This window comes from Dendrobium catenatum, unplaced genomic scaffold (genome assembly GCF_001605985.2).
Source record: "Dendrobium catenatum unplaced genomic scaffold, ASM160598v2 fragScaff_scaffold_231, whole genome shotgun sequence".
NCBI classification, from domain to species: domain Eukaryota; kingdom Viridiplantae; phylum Streptophyta; class Magnoliopsida; order Asparagales; family Orchidaceae; genus Dendrobium; species Dendrobium catenatum.
The window spans coordinates 4615386-4633085 of NW_021318693.1; the positions used below are offsets into that span (position 1 = coordinate 4615386).

General features: G+C 34.0%; 1 protein-coding gene across 1 annotated transcript; it reads right to left on the bottom strand.

The window, feature by feature from the left end:
* Nucleotides 1-3653: 3653 nt before the first annotated feature.
* Nucleotides 3654-11771, bottom strand: LOC110097731 (vacuolar protein sorting-associated protein 2 homolog 1). The gene is made up of 5 exons (XM_020824281.2): nucleotides 11592-11771; nucleotides 11202-11332; nucleotides 5135-5239; nucleotides 4122-4382; nucleotides 3654-4027 (listed from the first exon to the last, which is right to left on the bottom strand). The coding sequence occupies exons 1-5, from the start codon at nucleotides 11626-11628 to the stop codon at nucleotides 3890-3892; spliced, it is 672 nt and encodes a 223-aa protein (XP_020679940.1). The 5' UTR covers nucleotides 11629-11771; the 3' UTR covers nucleotides 3654-3889.
* Nucleotides 11772-17700: the final 5929 nt, after the last annotated feature.

Genomic DNA, 17700 nt, shown 5'->3' on the forward strand with positions numbered 1-17700 from the left:
CTCCCTGTATCGACACATTGGTATCATTTCTACGGCAATTCTTGATCCTCTGCTGAACCGGCATGATAGACATTGCCACAACGACTCCACAGTCAAACATCCATAGGAGTACAGTAAAATGGCGACTACAATGAGTGTCATGAAGGTGGTGGCAACGATGATGATGGAGTAAATATCAATGTTAGAAGATGCAAACAGAGTGGGAGGAGGAGATACCATGATTGTGGGTGGAGTGTGCAGTTCACCGAACATGATACTTCTCACAACCGTTAAATAATAATCGATCTCATGTCTCAAAAGTATTTTGGTAGTCAGCACATCACGCAAAAGCACAAAATCTAACCACCAACGTATCCTAAAGTAGAACCTTCGTCTTTTGCTGGACTATACCTACCGTTTCACCATCTCATCTCATTTTTCTTGAAATATAACAATGAATAACGTGTGGAAGATGACTCTATCCTTTACTCTTTTTTCCTGTTACATGTTGTATATTTTTCTACATTATGGACGGTTTAGTTCAGCTTAACCTTTTTTAGTTATTCAACAACTTTTTAGAAGAGATCGTGAATTTTTTAAAGAAAAACTTTGATATTGATCAGTTCCATCATCTAACACTACTTTCCCAAATCTTTTACCCAGTGTCATTTCATACTTGTAGTCATTATCAATGCAAATTGCCATATATGATTGTTCCTAGATCAATCTACCCTACGCACTCATGACATCAATGATAAGCAAGTCAGATGTTTGAATCCGATAAATTTTCTCATATTTTGAATTTAAATTTTTTGGTGATCAAAGTTTCCAAGAGAATATTGTTCTTATTCAGGGTAATTATATCTTGGATGATGATGAAATACTAGAGCTCTACTTCAGCACCACCGCCGGACAACCCTCGCTGACTGACCATCGTTGATTGACTTTCACTGGACTACACCTAGCCGTCGATGTCGTACCTCCTCGCAAACATCCTCATCAGACTTTCACTGGCCTATCATCGTTAGACATCAACCCCAGCTACCAAACACCACGTTGAAACTCCATCTGACCATCGTCCCTAGGTCTCCACTCAACCACCGCAGACCAACCTCTATCACCCACCAATTACGACTGTTCTGACATTCGTCACCCTCTGATTACCATCCCTCCGACCTCCGACCTCCATTCCCCGGCAATAATTTCCCCAACCTTTGTCGCCTGACTACTATCCATCCGATCTTCATGTCTAGCTGACTATGATCCTTCTAGCCTTCCTCGCCCGACTAAGGTCCCCCAACCTCCATCATCCAATTACGCTCCCTCCAACATCCGGCTACGGTTCCTTTGACCTTTGTCACCTGTGGACTACGGTCCCTCAAACATCCATCGTCAGCCGACTACGATTTTCGGACCGCCATCACCCACCAACTACGGTCCTTAGACCACCGTTGCCCGACAACGGTCACTTCGACCACCGTCACCTGACTATGATCTTTCTGACCTTCGTCACATGCGACTTAGACCCTCTAACCATTGTCGTGCAATTATAGTCCCTTCGAACACTCTCGCCTGACTACGGTCCCTTCAACCTCAATTGTTCGTATACCATTCCTCTGACCACCATCGCCCTTATGCTCCCTTTGAATACCATCTCCCAAACTATGGTCCCTTCGGCCTCCATCACTCAGTTATGGCCGCTGCAACCTCCGTCACTCTCTTCAACATCAAATAAATGTTGGCTCAATACAAAGGGTCATCACTATTTACCTGTCGGCGTAATAATTAACTTTTTATAACTCCCAATTAGTGAATCATATGAATCAACAGAGGATAACACAAACCCCAATATTTAAAGGAAAGCTAAAGCTTATTATTATTAACATAAAATACAACAAAAAAATGATAATGTTTTCAGCAAGGCTGAAAAATTTCACTAATGTTCAATAGCATGGCGACGAGCAAAGCTGACATGGCAGTGTTTGCTGAGGTGTCAACAGCTCAGTTGTTTGGTAATGACAAGCAAAGCGGCGGCGTCAATTGAGGCGGAGGAGAGGAGATGCCAAGATGGCATGTTTGGGGGTGTTTGTTGGAGTTTTAAGACAGGGATGTGGCTTCAAAAACAATTTTCTAAGGCACTTATGATGTTGAGATGAGATGGTTGGGGGGAGATTGGGGCTTTTGAATGTATTGATTATATATACATTTGATGACTTTTATTTGTTAAATTTAAATGAGAATTTGATTCTTAATATGACAGATTTGAGAAAAAAAGATTCATGTAGTCAACCCATGTGGTGTGATAAAGATGTTGACATGTTGTTGTTGGTGGTGATGATAGTGTAACTTCTATATTTTATAGAAGATTTGCAATGCAATGCATTGGGAATCAAAATTGAGTAAATAATTATTATATTTGGTTTGAAATAAATGCAACATAAACTTTAATTAATTGATTATATAGTGTATTTATTTCAATATAAATTTAGTAATAATAAATTCATTTTAGTACAAATTAAATAAGCATATCTTGATAAAAATTATGAAATAAATGGATGTTATGAACATCTTACCTTTCTTTCTATTATGCCATATTTGTCATCAAGATATTATTATTTGGTGTTATATGCATTGGTGGATTTAAAAAAAAAAATTCCTATGGAGGACACTATTAAAAATTAATATAATTATTGTAATTATAATCCTCTCAAAACTCTCTTAATGCATATTTAATTTAAATTTTAAAGTATTCATTATCCTTTTTTTAACCATTATGATATAAATGTTTGATGATTGTCTCAAAATTAATGTTCAGTTATCCTCAGTCTTGATTGTTTATTAAACTTTAATCCAAATTATTTTGTGCTTAATTTTTTTCCCTCAATAGTTATCAAATATTTGCGTTTATTTCATTAATGGCTTTTCTAGAATATTTACTTGCTAAGATATTTCTGATTGATTGGAAGAAAAACAATGAAAACTTTAATCCAGAGAAAAAAAGCAACAGAGGATAAAAGCCACTAGCAACAGTTTTAACAGTTGATGGAGAACATGGGAGTGGCTGTTGCTATTGCATCTGCTTTTGAATGACACAGATTTAGCTTCTCAGTAGGAAAACCATCTCCTCTAATTTGATATTTTTTACACTAAAATCTCATCAAATGCATAAACCCATCACTACCACATGAAGAGCATGCATAAACATATCTGCTAGTGTTTATACAATTGTAAATCGCAGAGCAAAAGTATATACTAAAAATCCTTAAAATCTGGTAACGTAGAAACCACAACCCTTTCTCAAGGCTTCATCCAATGGATTGGTTGATTACAAACGTTCTACTCTAAAATGTTTACTGGCAGAATGCCACTTCATCACATAGCATTTCAATTGAACAAAAGGATTTGCTTGGCAGCTCAGTCTATTCGACTCCAAAAGTGAATGCTCCATCATATCAATCCCCCATTGCATTAAGGCTTCGTTTGAGACAGCTTTCTTATTGCTTTCTAAAGCGGCTTTTTAGTCCAAATTTTTTTAAAAAAGCTCTAAGAGAGTTGTCTCAACCAAAGCCTAAGCCGATTTATATATATATAAGTGTATTATAGATATAGGATGTAGACAGTTGTTCAAGTGAATCTGCTCTTCAATTTTTCTCCATATGACAGGAAACAAGCAATAAAAAAATAGAATGCTCATCAATCTCATTTAAAATGATTATCATCACAAAACAACTATGAACAAATGTTCACACCAAAGCCAATAACTTGTGAACAAGTAAGCACAAGTATTTTTTTTATCATCCAAACATTGGAGCAAAGAGTAAGCATTGTGCAGAATAAACAGTGTATTAGACTATATTACAGGGCACAGTACTATGCTTCTCGTTTCAAATAGTAAATCATAAGTACAAATTTACATCTTCCTCAAGTTATCTAACCTTGCTTGTAGTTCACTATCAATCCCTCCATCATCACTTGCGGCAGACTCGGCCTGAGCAACCTTGACGTTTGCTGCTGGTTTGGCCACAGCAGAGGTAGGCGCCTTGACAAGCTGCTCATAGAAAAACAAATACTGCTTAACACCTAATACAAGGATAATTGAGTAAACTTCAGAAACATAACATTTTTATGAAGGAAAGGAGAACCTCTGAATTGATGTCTATTCCGATTTCGTCGAGTACTTGGCTAACAAGTTCTTCGGTTTCTTCCTCCTCTTCATCTCCTTCCAGAGCATCATCTATGGCATCACCCATAACCTCAGAGACCATCTCCATCCTCTCATTTTGCTGCTCAAATTCCATCATTATCCTCTGTAGTGCAGGTAAGTTCATTTGTCTGTTCATCTGTCTCATTGCCTTGGTAACACCCTTCATGGCCTCACCCATAGCTTGAGTTGACTTCAATGTCTATAACAATCATAATTTGATCAATGTGATTATAATTACATTTGAAAGGGTCTCTATGGTTTAAAATCAATTTTGATTTGTAAATACATCTAACAAATTGATTGAATCTAGCAAATTTCACAACTGTAAGACATGTTTTCCAACCTCAAGAAACCATATGAATCATAAAATACATTTGATCAATGTGATTATAATGTGTTCGTGGGGTATCTAAGAGGCGACCAATCATAGATATAAAACTATGAACATCTTTTATCAGATTCTCAGGAACAAAACTTAGGGAAACGTCATGCTTAGTGACAATAATATTAAGGAGAAGTCATAAAGAGGAACAATGAGAGAGCTAGATTAATAAATTCAAATAGAATTAGTATTATGAATTTATAACCAACTTAGGCTTTGTTTGGGACTATTTTCTTTCTGCTTCTTAAAGCAGCTTTCTAGTATAAAAATTTTAATTTTTGTACTAAAAAGTTGCTTTATGAAGCAGTAAGAAAGCCGTCTCAAACGAAAGCTTAGTGTGGCATAAGTTGTGCCCAACATGTGTCCACAACGCTTGGTTAGATAATTTTGTCCAATGATTGTTCAATAAGTGCTCAGGAGTTTCAAATGTCCCAGCGCAACAAGGCTTCCAACAAGTCAAGCGGAACAAAAAACACACAAAAACTACATCGAAAGCAATAAAGTTCGTCCTTAACAACAAATACAAATGTTAATGACTTAGCATTTGCAAGACTACTAAAAACATTTACCTGAATTCTCAGAGACACTCCTTGAAGCTGTGATTTGAGTGCATAAAACTTAGTAATTTGGTGTCTTGTCCGGATTAGATCTTTTGCCATGACTTTTACAGCTCCCTGTCATCCGGTACAAACCAAAATTAGATGCTCGGCTTGGTTGATAATGAAAATATATGCAAATTGGGCATACTCTTACATTGCAAGTACAAAGAAAAAAGAAGGATATAAAAGGCAAACATAGCAAATAAAATGAAGTTTGAACTAACGGCTGACGAGCAAACCTAATAATAATGAAGGCTCAGTAAGTGCATCAATATCCTACTAATCGCTCCATACCTTTCATACAGTAGTTGATGCAAACATTAAATTTCATGATATTTTAAACATTCATCAATCATATGAAAAATACAAGAATTTTGATATGAAATATACAAACAAATATATGTATATATATGCATATATAGGAACATACACGTATCACTGATTTCAAACCTCATGGTAATACTTGTTAACGAAGAAGGGCGCATCATGGTGCAAAGTTTCCTGTGGATCCATGAAGCATAAAACATGGAGTAGTGCGTACCATTTTAAATATGGCGCATAATATAAAATAATTAAAATATAAATATTTATTAAAATTAAATAAATCCTTTATATATATATATATTATTAATTTAATGTTTTATTATTTAATGATTAGTTGAGATATTATAATATAAACCTTTAAGAAATAATTATAATTTATAATTTGAAATGTATAACATGCTAATAAAATAGCGTGAGCCATTTGCACCATGAGACATTGCTTATGCATGACGCAAATAGCGCGCACTATTTTAATGCGTCGTGTTGTGCTGCGCAAATAGCATCGTAAGTGCACCGCGTTGTGCGTCATTGACACTCTTGATTGACATGTATGATCATGGTACTCCACAACTATATCATGTTCATGAATCTATTTCATCACAAAGTATAAATTTTGAGACGTTGAACTCCGAAGGAGAATCCATAAAATGATAAATATTTCTCTTTCCTTTTAAAAAGGTCTTCACAATTTGAGACCATTTTAGATAATCACCCACAATAGAAATAAAAAAATTATTTATTTTTATTGTTTGATCATATTTATAGACTTCTAAAAAAAGCTTACAATAGAAATAAATTAAAACTATTAACAAAAAAAATATTCACAAGAGTGGACTGATGGCTAGAATAAAAAGATGAGACACATAGATTGCAATCTAAAGGTCATAAGAGGATTGATATAATGGTTTGAATTCTAAATCAATGTGCTCAAAGATCCATACTAAAATAAGTTAACTTGTAGATCCCATAATCCTTCAACTCAAACCATTTGAAAATCTCTAAATTTTAAAACCACAACTATCATATCATGCATTTAAAGCCATTCATACTGAAATTTTTAATACAATCAATTGACGATCAAACAATCTTACAATAGCTTGAACTAATGCAAGACACTAGTTTCAATGGTGTTTAAAAAGAATGGATGATTTGGACCTTGCATTTGAAGGTCATAGAACATCAAAATCTACTTGAAGGAGAATCATGATTCTCCTCTTAGAAGGAGAACCACAATTCTCTCCTCCTATCACTACATCAATATTATGATCTTCAAAAATAAGATAAAAATCACCGGTCTTTTTAACAACATTAAAATTAGCGCATAAATGGCTTAAGAAAATTTTAAGATTATTTGTTCATCAATCGAACTCATCAAAATTTTCTCAATGGATGGCTCTGATTTTATGAGAATTGTGATTTCAAAGCACATATGATTTCAAATGACCTAGAACTAAATACAAGAGGGTTGATGAAATTTAAAATTCATTTTACAGTTCTATTGATGAAATATATAGCTAAATCTACATTATAAATGGGTTTTTATATATCATATGATCATCTTTATTTCTTGTCATGTTTGACGGTGGTTAAATTATTATGAGAATTGATGAAATTCAATCCACAAATATTTCCATATTGTTGACTACAATCAACAATGTAATCTTGAGTTAAAAGACCAGAACAAGTGATAGGAAAAAAAATAACTGTAGAAGGAGAATAATTATTCTCATTTTAATCATTTAGAAGGATAAAATTACTTGTGCTCACATATATTTTACCATCCATCATATTTGGACCAGTTAAAATTCAATTTTTTACTTCTACTTTTAACAATTTTATCTACTTTTTTTGCTTTTAACCAATTTAAATGGTGGCCATTCAAGATGGTGAAAGATTTGTGAAAAAAAACTATTATATCTTTCTAAGTTGGTATGCTCACTTTCTAGTGTCTCTGTGTGTGTGTGTATAGCTAGTACCAATGAATCTTACCTATAACTTAAAAGGCCATATAATTTCATTGCCAGCCTTCCCTTGAGAACCGAGAGGGATACGAACCCGAAGGATAATTAATCCACTTTCCCTATTGTTGCACCTACGGCCTTTATTGTCATTTTCGGTATCTTGAGGGCTTTTGTTCAACACAACTTTCATTATTTCCCCACACCTTGCAGGCTTGATTGATATAGCATTCATCGCTATCATTTGCCACTAGCACAATGTTTGAAGCCAATTCCTCCAAAAGTTTTGACCAAAAGAAAGACTTTATGGTGCACCAAGGAACTTGATAACTCTACTTTTCTATGACTAATTACCAAGCTAGTAATGATAGATCTGTATTCTCCAACTTGAGGGAGAGTTTTAAAATCTCAGTCGTCCCTTAATACTTGGTCCCACAACCATGATGGGAATCCGTGGAAGGCCCACCTAGATCATGCCGATCTCTATTAAATCTCATCCGTCCTCTAACACTTAATCCCACGACTAAGATGAGAATCCGTGGGAGGCTCACCAAGATCACGCCAATCTCCTTCTATATTTGGGTGGTTGATTTAGGAAGGATTATATTAAGGCAATTATGCATGATTATGTAGTTATTTGTTTCTTTATTAAGACATCTTTTATAAATCTATAAATAGGGATAGTTTTATGTAATAAAATGAAGCCTTTTTCCTCTCTAATTCTCTAAATTTAATAATTACTATATCAACTGTTAATAGTACTAGGATAACCTTACAAAATCCACACAGGCCAAAAATCATCTGGTTACTTAACTATCGTAATACTGAAATATCATAAATTCCATAATAAGGGCCTTATTTGATTAGGCACTATGCATGTCATATGCTTCATTAATAATAGATATTCCTCAACAAGAAAACACATTATACTATTGTTAACCTACATATCAAATATGCGTGAAAAAGGCGAAATCAACGACTAAAAATGACAGTCGGCACGCGCGACGCGTCACTGTCAAATGACTTCCAATCGCCGAACGGATTGCGTCATTGCGATTATAATATCAAATTCCCTTAACTGGAAGCCCCTCGCAGCTGAATCGGACGTGACCAATCAAAATTGATGACTGACACCCAAAAACGACACACGACACTACCCAAACGATGCCCGATTGCAAAACGGACATCGTCGTTGCGTTCGGAACGTCTGATTCACCTAAAGGAGACTATAATTTCGTTCAACGAAAATCGCTTGGCAAAAGTGTTTGTATTGGTAAGAAAAAACTTAAGCAGTTCCATCATTATATATACTGGTAAGATATACCGCTAAAGAAAGCTTCATATCATTTATTTAGATACAGCTTAGTTGTTTACATAAACAACACAGACATAAAGCTAACAATGGATAAAGTTGATGGAAACGAACAAAGATCAAAACTCCAATAACATCATGTCTGGTATTCATATTCTTTATGCAGCTTCATTTAAAGTTAGTAGGCAGATTATGTTAGAATTTCCATTTTAGTGATGAGTAAAATACTCAAAAAGCTATTAATATCAATTCACTCCTTCACGGAACAAAAAATACTATCAAATTTTTTGATCCTTAGCTCATCTTTAGATGCTAGAGTGCACACCAAAACAACCTAATAAGTGGTTATAATTATAGATTGTATGTTATGTCATCATCATCACTAGTCATATCCCCAATATATTGGGTCAACTTATAGATACATCCTTCATCAATTTTGTTGTGTTAAATGAGATGTCAACTCTATTTTGTGCATTTTTTTTTTAACTTCTTTCCAATATTAACGACCCTTTTTCTTCCCAGACTTTCTATAATGATTTTATCGACTCAACTTATCAGTGCATCTAGTCCTCCGTTGTACATGCCTAAACTGCCAAATATATTTTCAACTTCTCTATTTTAAATAAATACCACTCTCACTATCCCTCTAACATTCTTTTCTTATTCTACCTTTATAACATTTACCAGACGTCCTCAATGTTTTCAATTTTATCACACCCAATTTGGCTATTAGTGATTTCTTGTTGCTAATACTACAAACTATATCACATTGCCAGGTAATCTAAAATTTGAAACTCCATGATATCATTATTGTAAAGTACTCCTGAGACACTTCTTCATTTTAAAAATCAAATTTAGCACTATAAGTTATGTTCTCATTTAAATTGACATATAATGTCTTCATATAAATCTTAAAATGTTATTTGAATAAATTGCACAATAGACTTACCTTACATCGGAAAGAGGCATATATTAATCTACTCACATACCACACAAAGGTATTATAGCATGACCTGAATCTATCCAATACCCAATTTGGTATACTGAGAGCCAAAAAAAGCATGATATCAAGTATGAAAATTCAATAAATCTCTGAATATGGAGCTACAAAGCAAACTTCTAACACTCTTGATATGTCTCAAGAAATTTCACATGATCGGTAGTTCGGTACCAAACTTGGTGGGCTGCTTTGTATTAAAAACTTTTGAATTTAAATTTTGGAATCATCTGAACTCCCATTTAAGGAAATTTACAATCAAACTAAGCATCTTCGCAAGATGAACTCAATGACACCAAAAGTAATTAGATCCGAGTTCAAATGAATTCAAATCGAGCACTTGAAGTGAAGTTGAAAATTTTGAAGCATTGATTGAATGATTAGATGATCGGTAAATTGTGTATGCTTATAATCAATTTGAGCGACTCAACAACATGAATAGAATAAGCCCAAGGTCACTCAATAATAAGATCATTAAGGCACTTAAATGTTGATTAAATGATCTATGATCAAATAATTCAATGTGAGATGTCAGATGAAATTTTGGTTAAATTTATCAAAATGCTCACTCTCAAGTCTCAAAACATTATAAATAAACCTCCAAGCTCCACATGAATGAGATCTAGATTGAGTTTGGAGAGGAATTGGAAATCTAGAAAACTCCTAAGCTCTATTTAATGCTCAATGTCTACAATCACCACCAACCATCATTACTAGGTTAACATAATTTATTGTCCATCACCCAACTATCGTTATCCTACCACCATCATCGTTCGACTATTGTCGAACAACCATCATTATCCGACTAAGGCATCGTCCATCTACCGCCATCAACTTACAACTATTTCTCTAACAATCTCTGCTACAAAAGACAAAGTGCGCCCAATTTTCTAATCCCACCTCCAATTGTGGGGCAAAGAAAATTTTGGTAACTTCAAATATATAGTGAATCATTTCATCTGAGACATGCCTCATGATTTTTCCTTTTTTAAAATTTTCATGAAAAAAATTAAATATCCATTATAGTTTTTTAAATAATTAGTGAGTGTTGGATATTCATGCAAAGCTAAGATATAAAAATTCTCTCTCTATTATAGATAATTTTCTAGCACGCAACAACTCTAATTCTACCAACACTCCAAAACCAAGTCATAAATCCAAAAGGTGATGCAACAAAAGTAAGGAATTTAAAATTAAAGTAAATTCAGGCAGAATACTTCACAATTCTGTATTTCTTATGGATGCAAAGGAAATTGTGAATATTATCAACAAAATAAATGAAAAGAAAATATTCAAGCAAATCCTTGTCAATCACTCTTTTAGGTCAATAGCACGATCACCATAATCATTTTGACATCAAGTGCTACGATAGATCATAAGATTACATATCAAGTAATATCAAATATCTTATAACACCCTCAATTAGTATCTCAGATAAGAATTTACCATCTGCCCTTGCTTGGCCGCCTTCTTAATCTCAGCAATAAGCTTTTTCTCCTGATTTTGCAGCCCTTGCCTCTCCCTTTCGATCTCTCTAATAGACTTATCAAGCATTCTCTTGTTCTCCCGCAGCAATTCTGCATCGAGTAATCTATAAGAAGATAGCAGAAACAAGCATAACAACCTGAATCCTAAATCCCCTAAGCAATCAAAAAACCAAAACAATAATAGATAGCTTATTTCCATGATAGGAGAATAAACAATCAATAATAAGGGATCGATTATTCATAGCCCTAAATAAATCCAGTAAAAGTTTAATTTCAGAACTGTATGAAATCAAATCAACGCGACGCAAAGAGAAAGTAATCAAGGAGCTTTGGATGGCAGAAGGATTGCCTGCGGGAGTTTTTTTCTTGCCAAAGAGAAAGCTCATCTTTGTTGGCGTTGATCGGAACACCTATAACCCTCCTTGTAGCCTTCTCCTCCCCCCTGCTTGAGTTCTCGGATCTATGGATCGAGTGGAAAACAACCGGCAATCGCAAATTTTTTTTTTTTTAATTAAAGAGATTGCTTCGAATGACCAATCGACCGTCGGCATATCTTCGGCGGCACTTTTTCAACACGACGCGTAAAACGCCGTGACGGAATATTCTCGTAAGTGGTTCATTTATCATCTTAATTTTATTTTTTAAAATATAAAATATTCTAAAATTTACACTTATACCTTTTTTTTTAAAGGATATTCATATTGGGTACGGACTCCAATTTGAAAAAAAAAAAATTTAATTCGGGTTGAGCCCTTTAATAAATGGGTTAAGTTCGAATCAACAAGTTGGCTCAAATCTGAACTGCAAACTCATTTTGACATTGTTGATTTATAGTTCGTTAATAATTTAATTATAATAAATAATATATAATTGATACATCACAAAAAAATCGTCTTGATCAAGCACAAATCTCGATGCAACCATGAGAGTGAAACTTAAAAAATAAAAAATAAAAGGTTCATCTAATCTCCAACTTCAACAAATTTATAGTCAAATTGAACATCTCAAAGAGACGAACATCTCAAGTTTATAGTCAAATTTGAACATCTCATATTGAACATCAAATTTGATTCAATCCAAGCCCAAATGAGCTCAAATCAAAGGTCTAAAGTCTATTTGAGAGATTCATAACATTAATTAAACTACCAAATGATATTAGAATACGGCATGCTTATGGTCGAATAGAGCGGCTCGGCGAGAAGAGTCTAACAAGCCCAGTATCTCTAAATTTTGATACCATTAAGGCACCCAAATACTCAATAAACACTATGATCAAGGGAATCACTATGGGCCGTCCGATTGAATACTCCCAACTTGCCCTTGATCTTCTCATTATTTACAATTCATGGCACTCTCAAAAATCTATAAATAGCCGGGTCTTTTCCTGGCTATCAATCGTCGCCGAACTTCCTCCTGATAGTCAATCGCAGTCGAATCCCTTCCGGACTATTGCTAGACTTCCGCTCATTCATCAACTACTGTTGAATCTCTTCCTGACAACCAGCAATCATCTGATTTTTGTTTGTTCTCCAACTATTGCAGGAACTCTTCCTGGATACTATCAATGTCAGATCTCCTCCCAAATATTGTCACATGCTGACTACGATCTTTCTAATCATCGTCACCGGATAACTATAGTTCTTCTAACCATCGTCGCCTAACAAAGGTCTTTCTGACCATCGATACCTGCTTACTATGGTCCTTCCAACTAAACGAACATGTCAATATTGATTCTTCCAACTCCCACCATGTAATGCACTTCGTATGATGTATATTGGCTACATCAATCTAAGGCCTTCCCTTCAAAGAAAGGCCTCATTTGTAATCAATTGCAAACACTAGTGGATTCATTTAAATTGGGCAAAGCCCCATGGTTTTTCCCTTTTCAGGGGTTTCCATGTAAAAACTATGGTGTTTCATATGACGTTGCACCCCACTATTTTTTATATTTGTGTGTTGGATATTCGTACAAAGATATGATGCTAAATTTTATATATCTCTACCACAACAAATTTTTAAAGATGCAACAATAATATTATTTAATTATTGGTTAAATATTGTCTTTTATGTTAATTAATTCGTACTGAGTTTGATCATAAGCATAATATTCATTAAATTATCTTAAAATCTTAATCACTTATGAAGGATGATGGGCAAAGTGAAGATCCCACAATTAATAGGCTAGTTTGTGAGTTTTATGATTTTTCATTATAGATTGATTGAAATTAATTCACTAAAATTTATATAATTATTATTTATATAAATGATAATAATTTTTAATGATGTTTAAAATTTATTTATCTTGAAATTGATTACCCATATTATTATAAAGCTTTTGAGAACTTAAATTTTATAATTATATTATTAATTATGTCATTTCTTTGCTAGCAATGCTTAATTAAGTCAATCAGAGATAATTTGATTATATCTTATGATTGTTTTGTCAAATTTTTTATTTTTATTTTTATTTTTTTTTTCTTCTTATTTTTATGTTGTTTGATTTACAATTATGTTTTATATATAAGCAAGAATAGGTGAAAATACAGAGTATTTATCTAAATCAACATTTTCTTATGTTCTCTCAATCTCTATAGATTTTCCATAATGTTTTGTAATATATTTTGTGTTGAACTCGTATAGCAATATTTTATTTGTTGATAGCTTTACACCATCAACAAAGCACTGGAAGATTTTGGATTCTCTTTATTAATTTGTAAGCTTGTATATGTCAAATTTTAGAAGGCTTTAATAAGCTTTTGAGAATTAGAAAATTCATTACTTATAATGATTTTTTCACCAACTTAAGGAGTGAAATAGTTTGTTAGTGGCAGCTAATGAAATCTTAATTCAAGTGAGGATTAGGCTTAAATGTCAGCAAATTAAGTGTTAATTCACATAAAAATATCTTATGTTCATTGCTCTATAGATTATCTGATATGTCTTATTGATTCACTTCATAAAATGTTTGAATATTCATATGATGAAACTTGCAAAAATGTTTTTGTACTAATGGACTTATATTTATGTGTAGAATAAATGAATAATCCATGATATTTATTTTATATCATGGATTTAAAATGTTTTTGTACTAATGGACTTATATTTATGTGTAGAATAAATGAATAATCCATGATATTTATTTTATATTTTTCATACTCTGTTATAGTATATGCATATCTTGATATCATGATATTGGGGATGGGGAGGAGTAAACACCACAATGACGAAATAAACAAGAAAGTAAAAGCAACAGAAAAATAAAGGACACATGATTTAATCTGGAAAAATTCAAAATGGGGAAAAAACTATGGAATCACATCATACCAAGAAATCCACTATAAAAATGGGAAGAAATAATTACAGATCTCTCTTCTCTTTCGCTGTCTCCTTGCTTCTCTCCTCACATGCACCGTTCTCTATGTCAAACCACTGCAGAAATACAAGGTAAAGCTAAATAAAAAAAACCCCAAGGGACGCACCCCTTTAGAAAAACGGGAAAGAAAATCGTCCAGTCCGTTTCGCACCACTGCCATTTGGGCGCTGCAACTCTCATTCCTCTGTCTGATGATATTGCGGCTTTCAAACTCGCAAAGCTGGGACGGTCAAACTTGCAGTGTTGTTGAGCGGATTCCAAAGCGTTGTGGCACTCTGCTCTTTGTCGATCAGTGTTGGGGTGTTCAGGAACATAGCACTGGCACTATGCGTCATGGTTTTTCCAACTGCCATTTGGGAACACAATGCTAGGGCGCTCGAGTACATAGTGTTGGGGCATTGTACGGAAAAGAAAAAAATTCAGTTGCAAAGCACTCGAATCCAAACAGGAGGTAAATCTCCTACACCACCCAGCAAGCATGACAAACTTGAGGTCCGAGCCAATAGAACAACCCGATTTACCAACATAATCAGATTCCACACATAAGTATATGCATATCTTAATATCATCATTATTTATATCAATATTTATATGCATACCTTGTTAACTATTCCACTAACAACCATCTTGATAATAAGCTTACATTTGTCAGTTTGCTTGATACATTCTACACAGCTTAAACTGACACCATTACTTCTTATGCTACTGGTTTGAACTGAGAGCTTGAATCCTGTGCTTAATTTTTTGTTGCAGGTTCTGCACATGGGTAGGATTGATTACTATGGTGGGGAATCAAAACCACTCAATTTAGTTCAGGTGTTTTGCCTAGTTCACATCTTTTCAACATTTATTAGCTGCAAAGATTACATTTTTTCCTAAAAGATGTGAAGTTCTGCATGTATTAGCTTAGCATTTTGGAATACCTCATTTATGTTGTCTGTAATAGCCATGGAAGCGATTTAAGGGTGGCGACAAACCTCCTGAAAATCTTATCCCAAACATGGATCGCAATGTAGATATGGTTCCTAAGGTTTGCTGCTCCCTTTGTGTTTTTCTAAAGCTAAGTTTTTCTTTAAGAAGTGAAGTATGGTTTCAGCTGGATCTAGTATATTATAGAACACCTTGACAATCTAATCCTTCAAACATATAAAAGCTGAATTGTTTGATTGCTGAGGAATGAAGTGCAGTGAATTCTTTACAGGGTCCGTTGAGCTTAATTGCAGCTTTTATTGAAAGCCATTGCTTAAACTTTGGAACTGTAGTAGCAAAGAGGGTCATTGCATTACTATGCCATACTGTGCGATATATGATTGCATGTAACTGAAAACAGTGTAATTTGAATGATCACTGGAAAATTATTTCATGCTTCGGTGGAACCTCGGTGATCAATCTCTATGAGCTATGCATTAAGTATTTGTTGTTTGCAGTTTCATGATCATCAGAGCCCTACATGGGGTCCTGGTTGATAAAAATTTATCGTGGTCGTGACTCGGTTCAGTGTTGCGCACTGCGTAGTAAGGATTACTGTAATATACTGCATGCATAAGTTGATTTGTAATGTAAATCGGTTTGTCCTCTAATGTTGAGTACCCACCCATACCCACCTACGAGACCATGGGTATGTGGGTGGGTAAATGGGTGTGTGTGGGTATGGGTACCCAATGCAGGGCTCTGATGATCATCATCATGACGACTATCATAAAGCTAGTACAATACATGATTTTATGTTTTTTTACATGCTCCATGAGTGTCATCAGAATTCAGACATGTACGTTGAACAAGAGCAATACATATCATCATTATTCAAATCCATAAAAAACTTGCAAGCCTAATATACTTTGTTGCTTCTGATGCCGGCCCCCATTTTGACTCAACCAAGGTTAATAGCTAAGCACTAGCTAAAGCATTCAAGTTTCTATCACCATGAAAGGAGATCCAAGCTTTTTGCTCTCATCCACATCCATCAGCATATGGACCACATCCACATGATGCCATGGCCCATGGCAAGAAAGCGTGGATTTCCAAATTTGCACATCAACTGTATGATGAAATGTGCTTTTCATGGCTTTGTCAGGTCAACTTTGGCTTCATACATATATAAGTGGTGGGTTGGGACCGAAAGCTTTCTTTGTTGGTTGTTGCTTTGATGTTGTTGGTATTGGGTGGTCAACAAGGGGTTTTTTTTTTTCATTTTGTTTTTTGTTTTTTTTGTTTTTTTTCTTGTGAAGATGTCAGGTCTTGTCATTTCAAGCTATCCTTGATTACTTAATGCTTATAGTAAACTTGCTGGTTTGTTTATTTTTTATTAAATAACATTTTCTTTTAATGTTTTATATATCTCTTGATATTAAGAGAAAGTCTTAATTAGAAGGTTTGGACATATAAAATATCAGCCTTCCAATGACCTGATTCAGAGAGTAGATCTATTAGGTTGGGCCTATGTTAAGAAAGATCATAGAGATAGATCTTATTGGAATTGTTTTTATTGTTAAAACAAGAAATATATCTTTGTGAGAAATCTTTGGGCCTAACTAAAAAAATTTAGATTAATATTTGCTTACTAATATGCGGGTCAAATTTGGGTCAGCAAGATAGTAAGTCTTAGATCAAAAGATTTATAAGAAAACATCAATCAAAATTCAAAACATGATGATGACGTAGAAGATTATGATCAAGAAGCTTCCTCATCGAAATATATGCTGGTGTAATAATTGTTCGGTTGATACGTGCATGACTCTAATTGACACATGTGATTCTTATTCAATCATATAAAGTTAAATTTATTTTATTTAGATTTACATGACTATAAATACTAATTAAGTTTACTTCTATATTACATTTTTCTCTATTTTACATGACAATAAAAACTAATTATGCCATTGTGTGTGTGTTTTTCTTTTGTTTTGTTTGTTTTTTTGGATATCAAATGCAAACTATGGCTAATGCTTTAGCTGTTCTTGAAAATTCGAGGCTAGGGTTTCATTCATTCTCTAATGTTGGCTAAATATTGTACGAGTCAAAGATACGAAAATCATTTTAAATGAAAAATATAAATATTTGAATTTGTTGATTCAACTAGAGAGTT

What these genes read in the sequence shown, in the direction of transcription:
- LOC110097731 (XM_020824281.2), bottom strand. Translation starts at nt 11,628, where the DNA reads ATGAGCTTTCTCTTTGGCAAGAAAAAAACTCCCGCAG. An exon ending in CAAGAAAAAAACTCCCGCAG is followed by an intron (nt 11,333 to 11,591) that starts GCAATCCTTCTG and finishes TACTCGATGCAG; the next exon opens with AATTGCTGCGGGAGAACAAG. An exon ending in GAGTGTCTCTGAGAATTCAG is followed by an intron (nt 4,383 to 5,134) that starts GTAAATGTTTTT and finishes TGATTGTTATAG; the next exon opens with ACATTGAAGTCAACTCAAGC.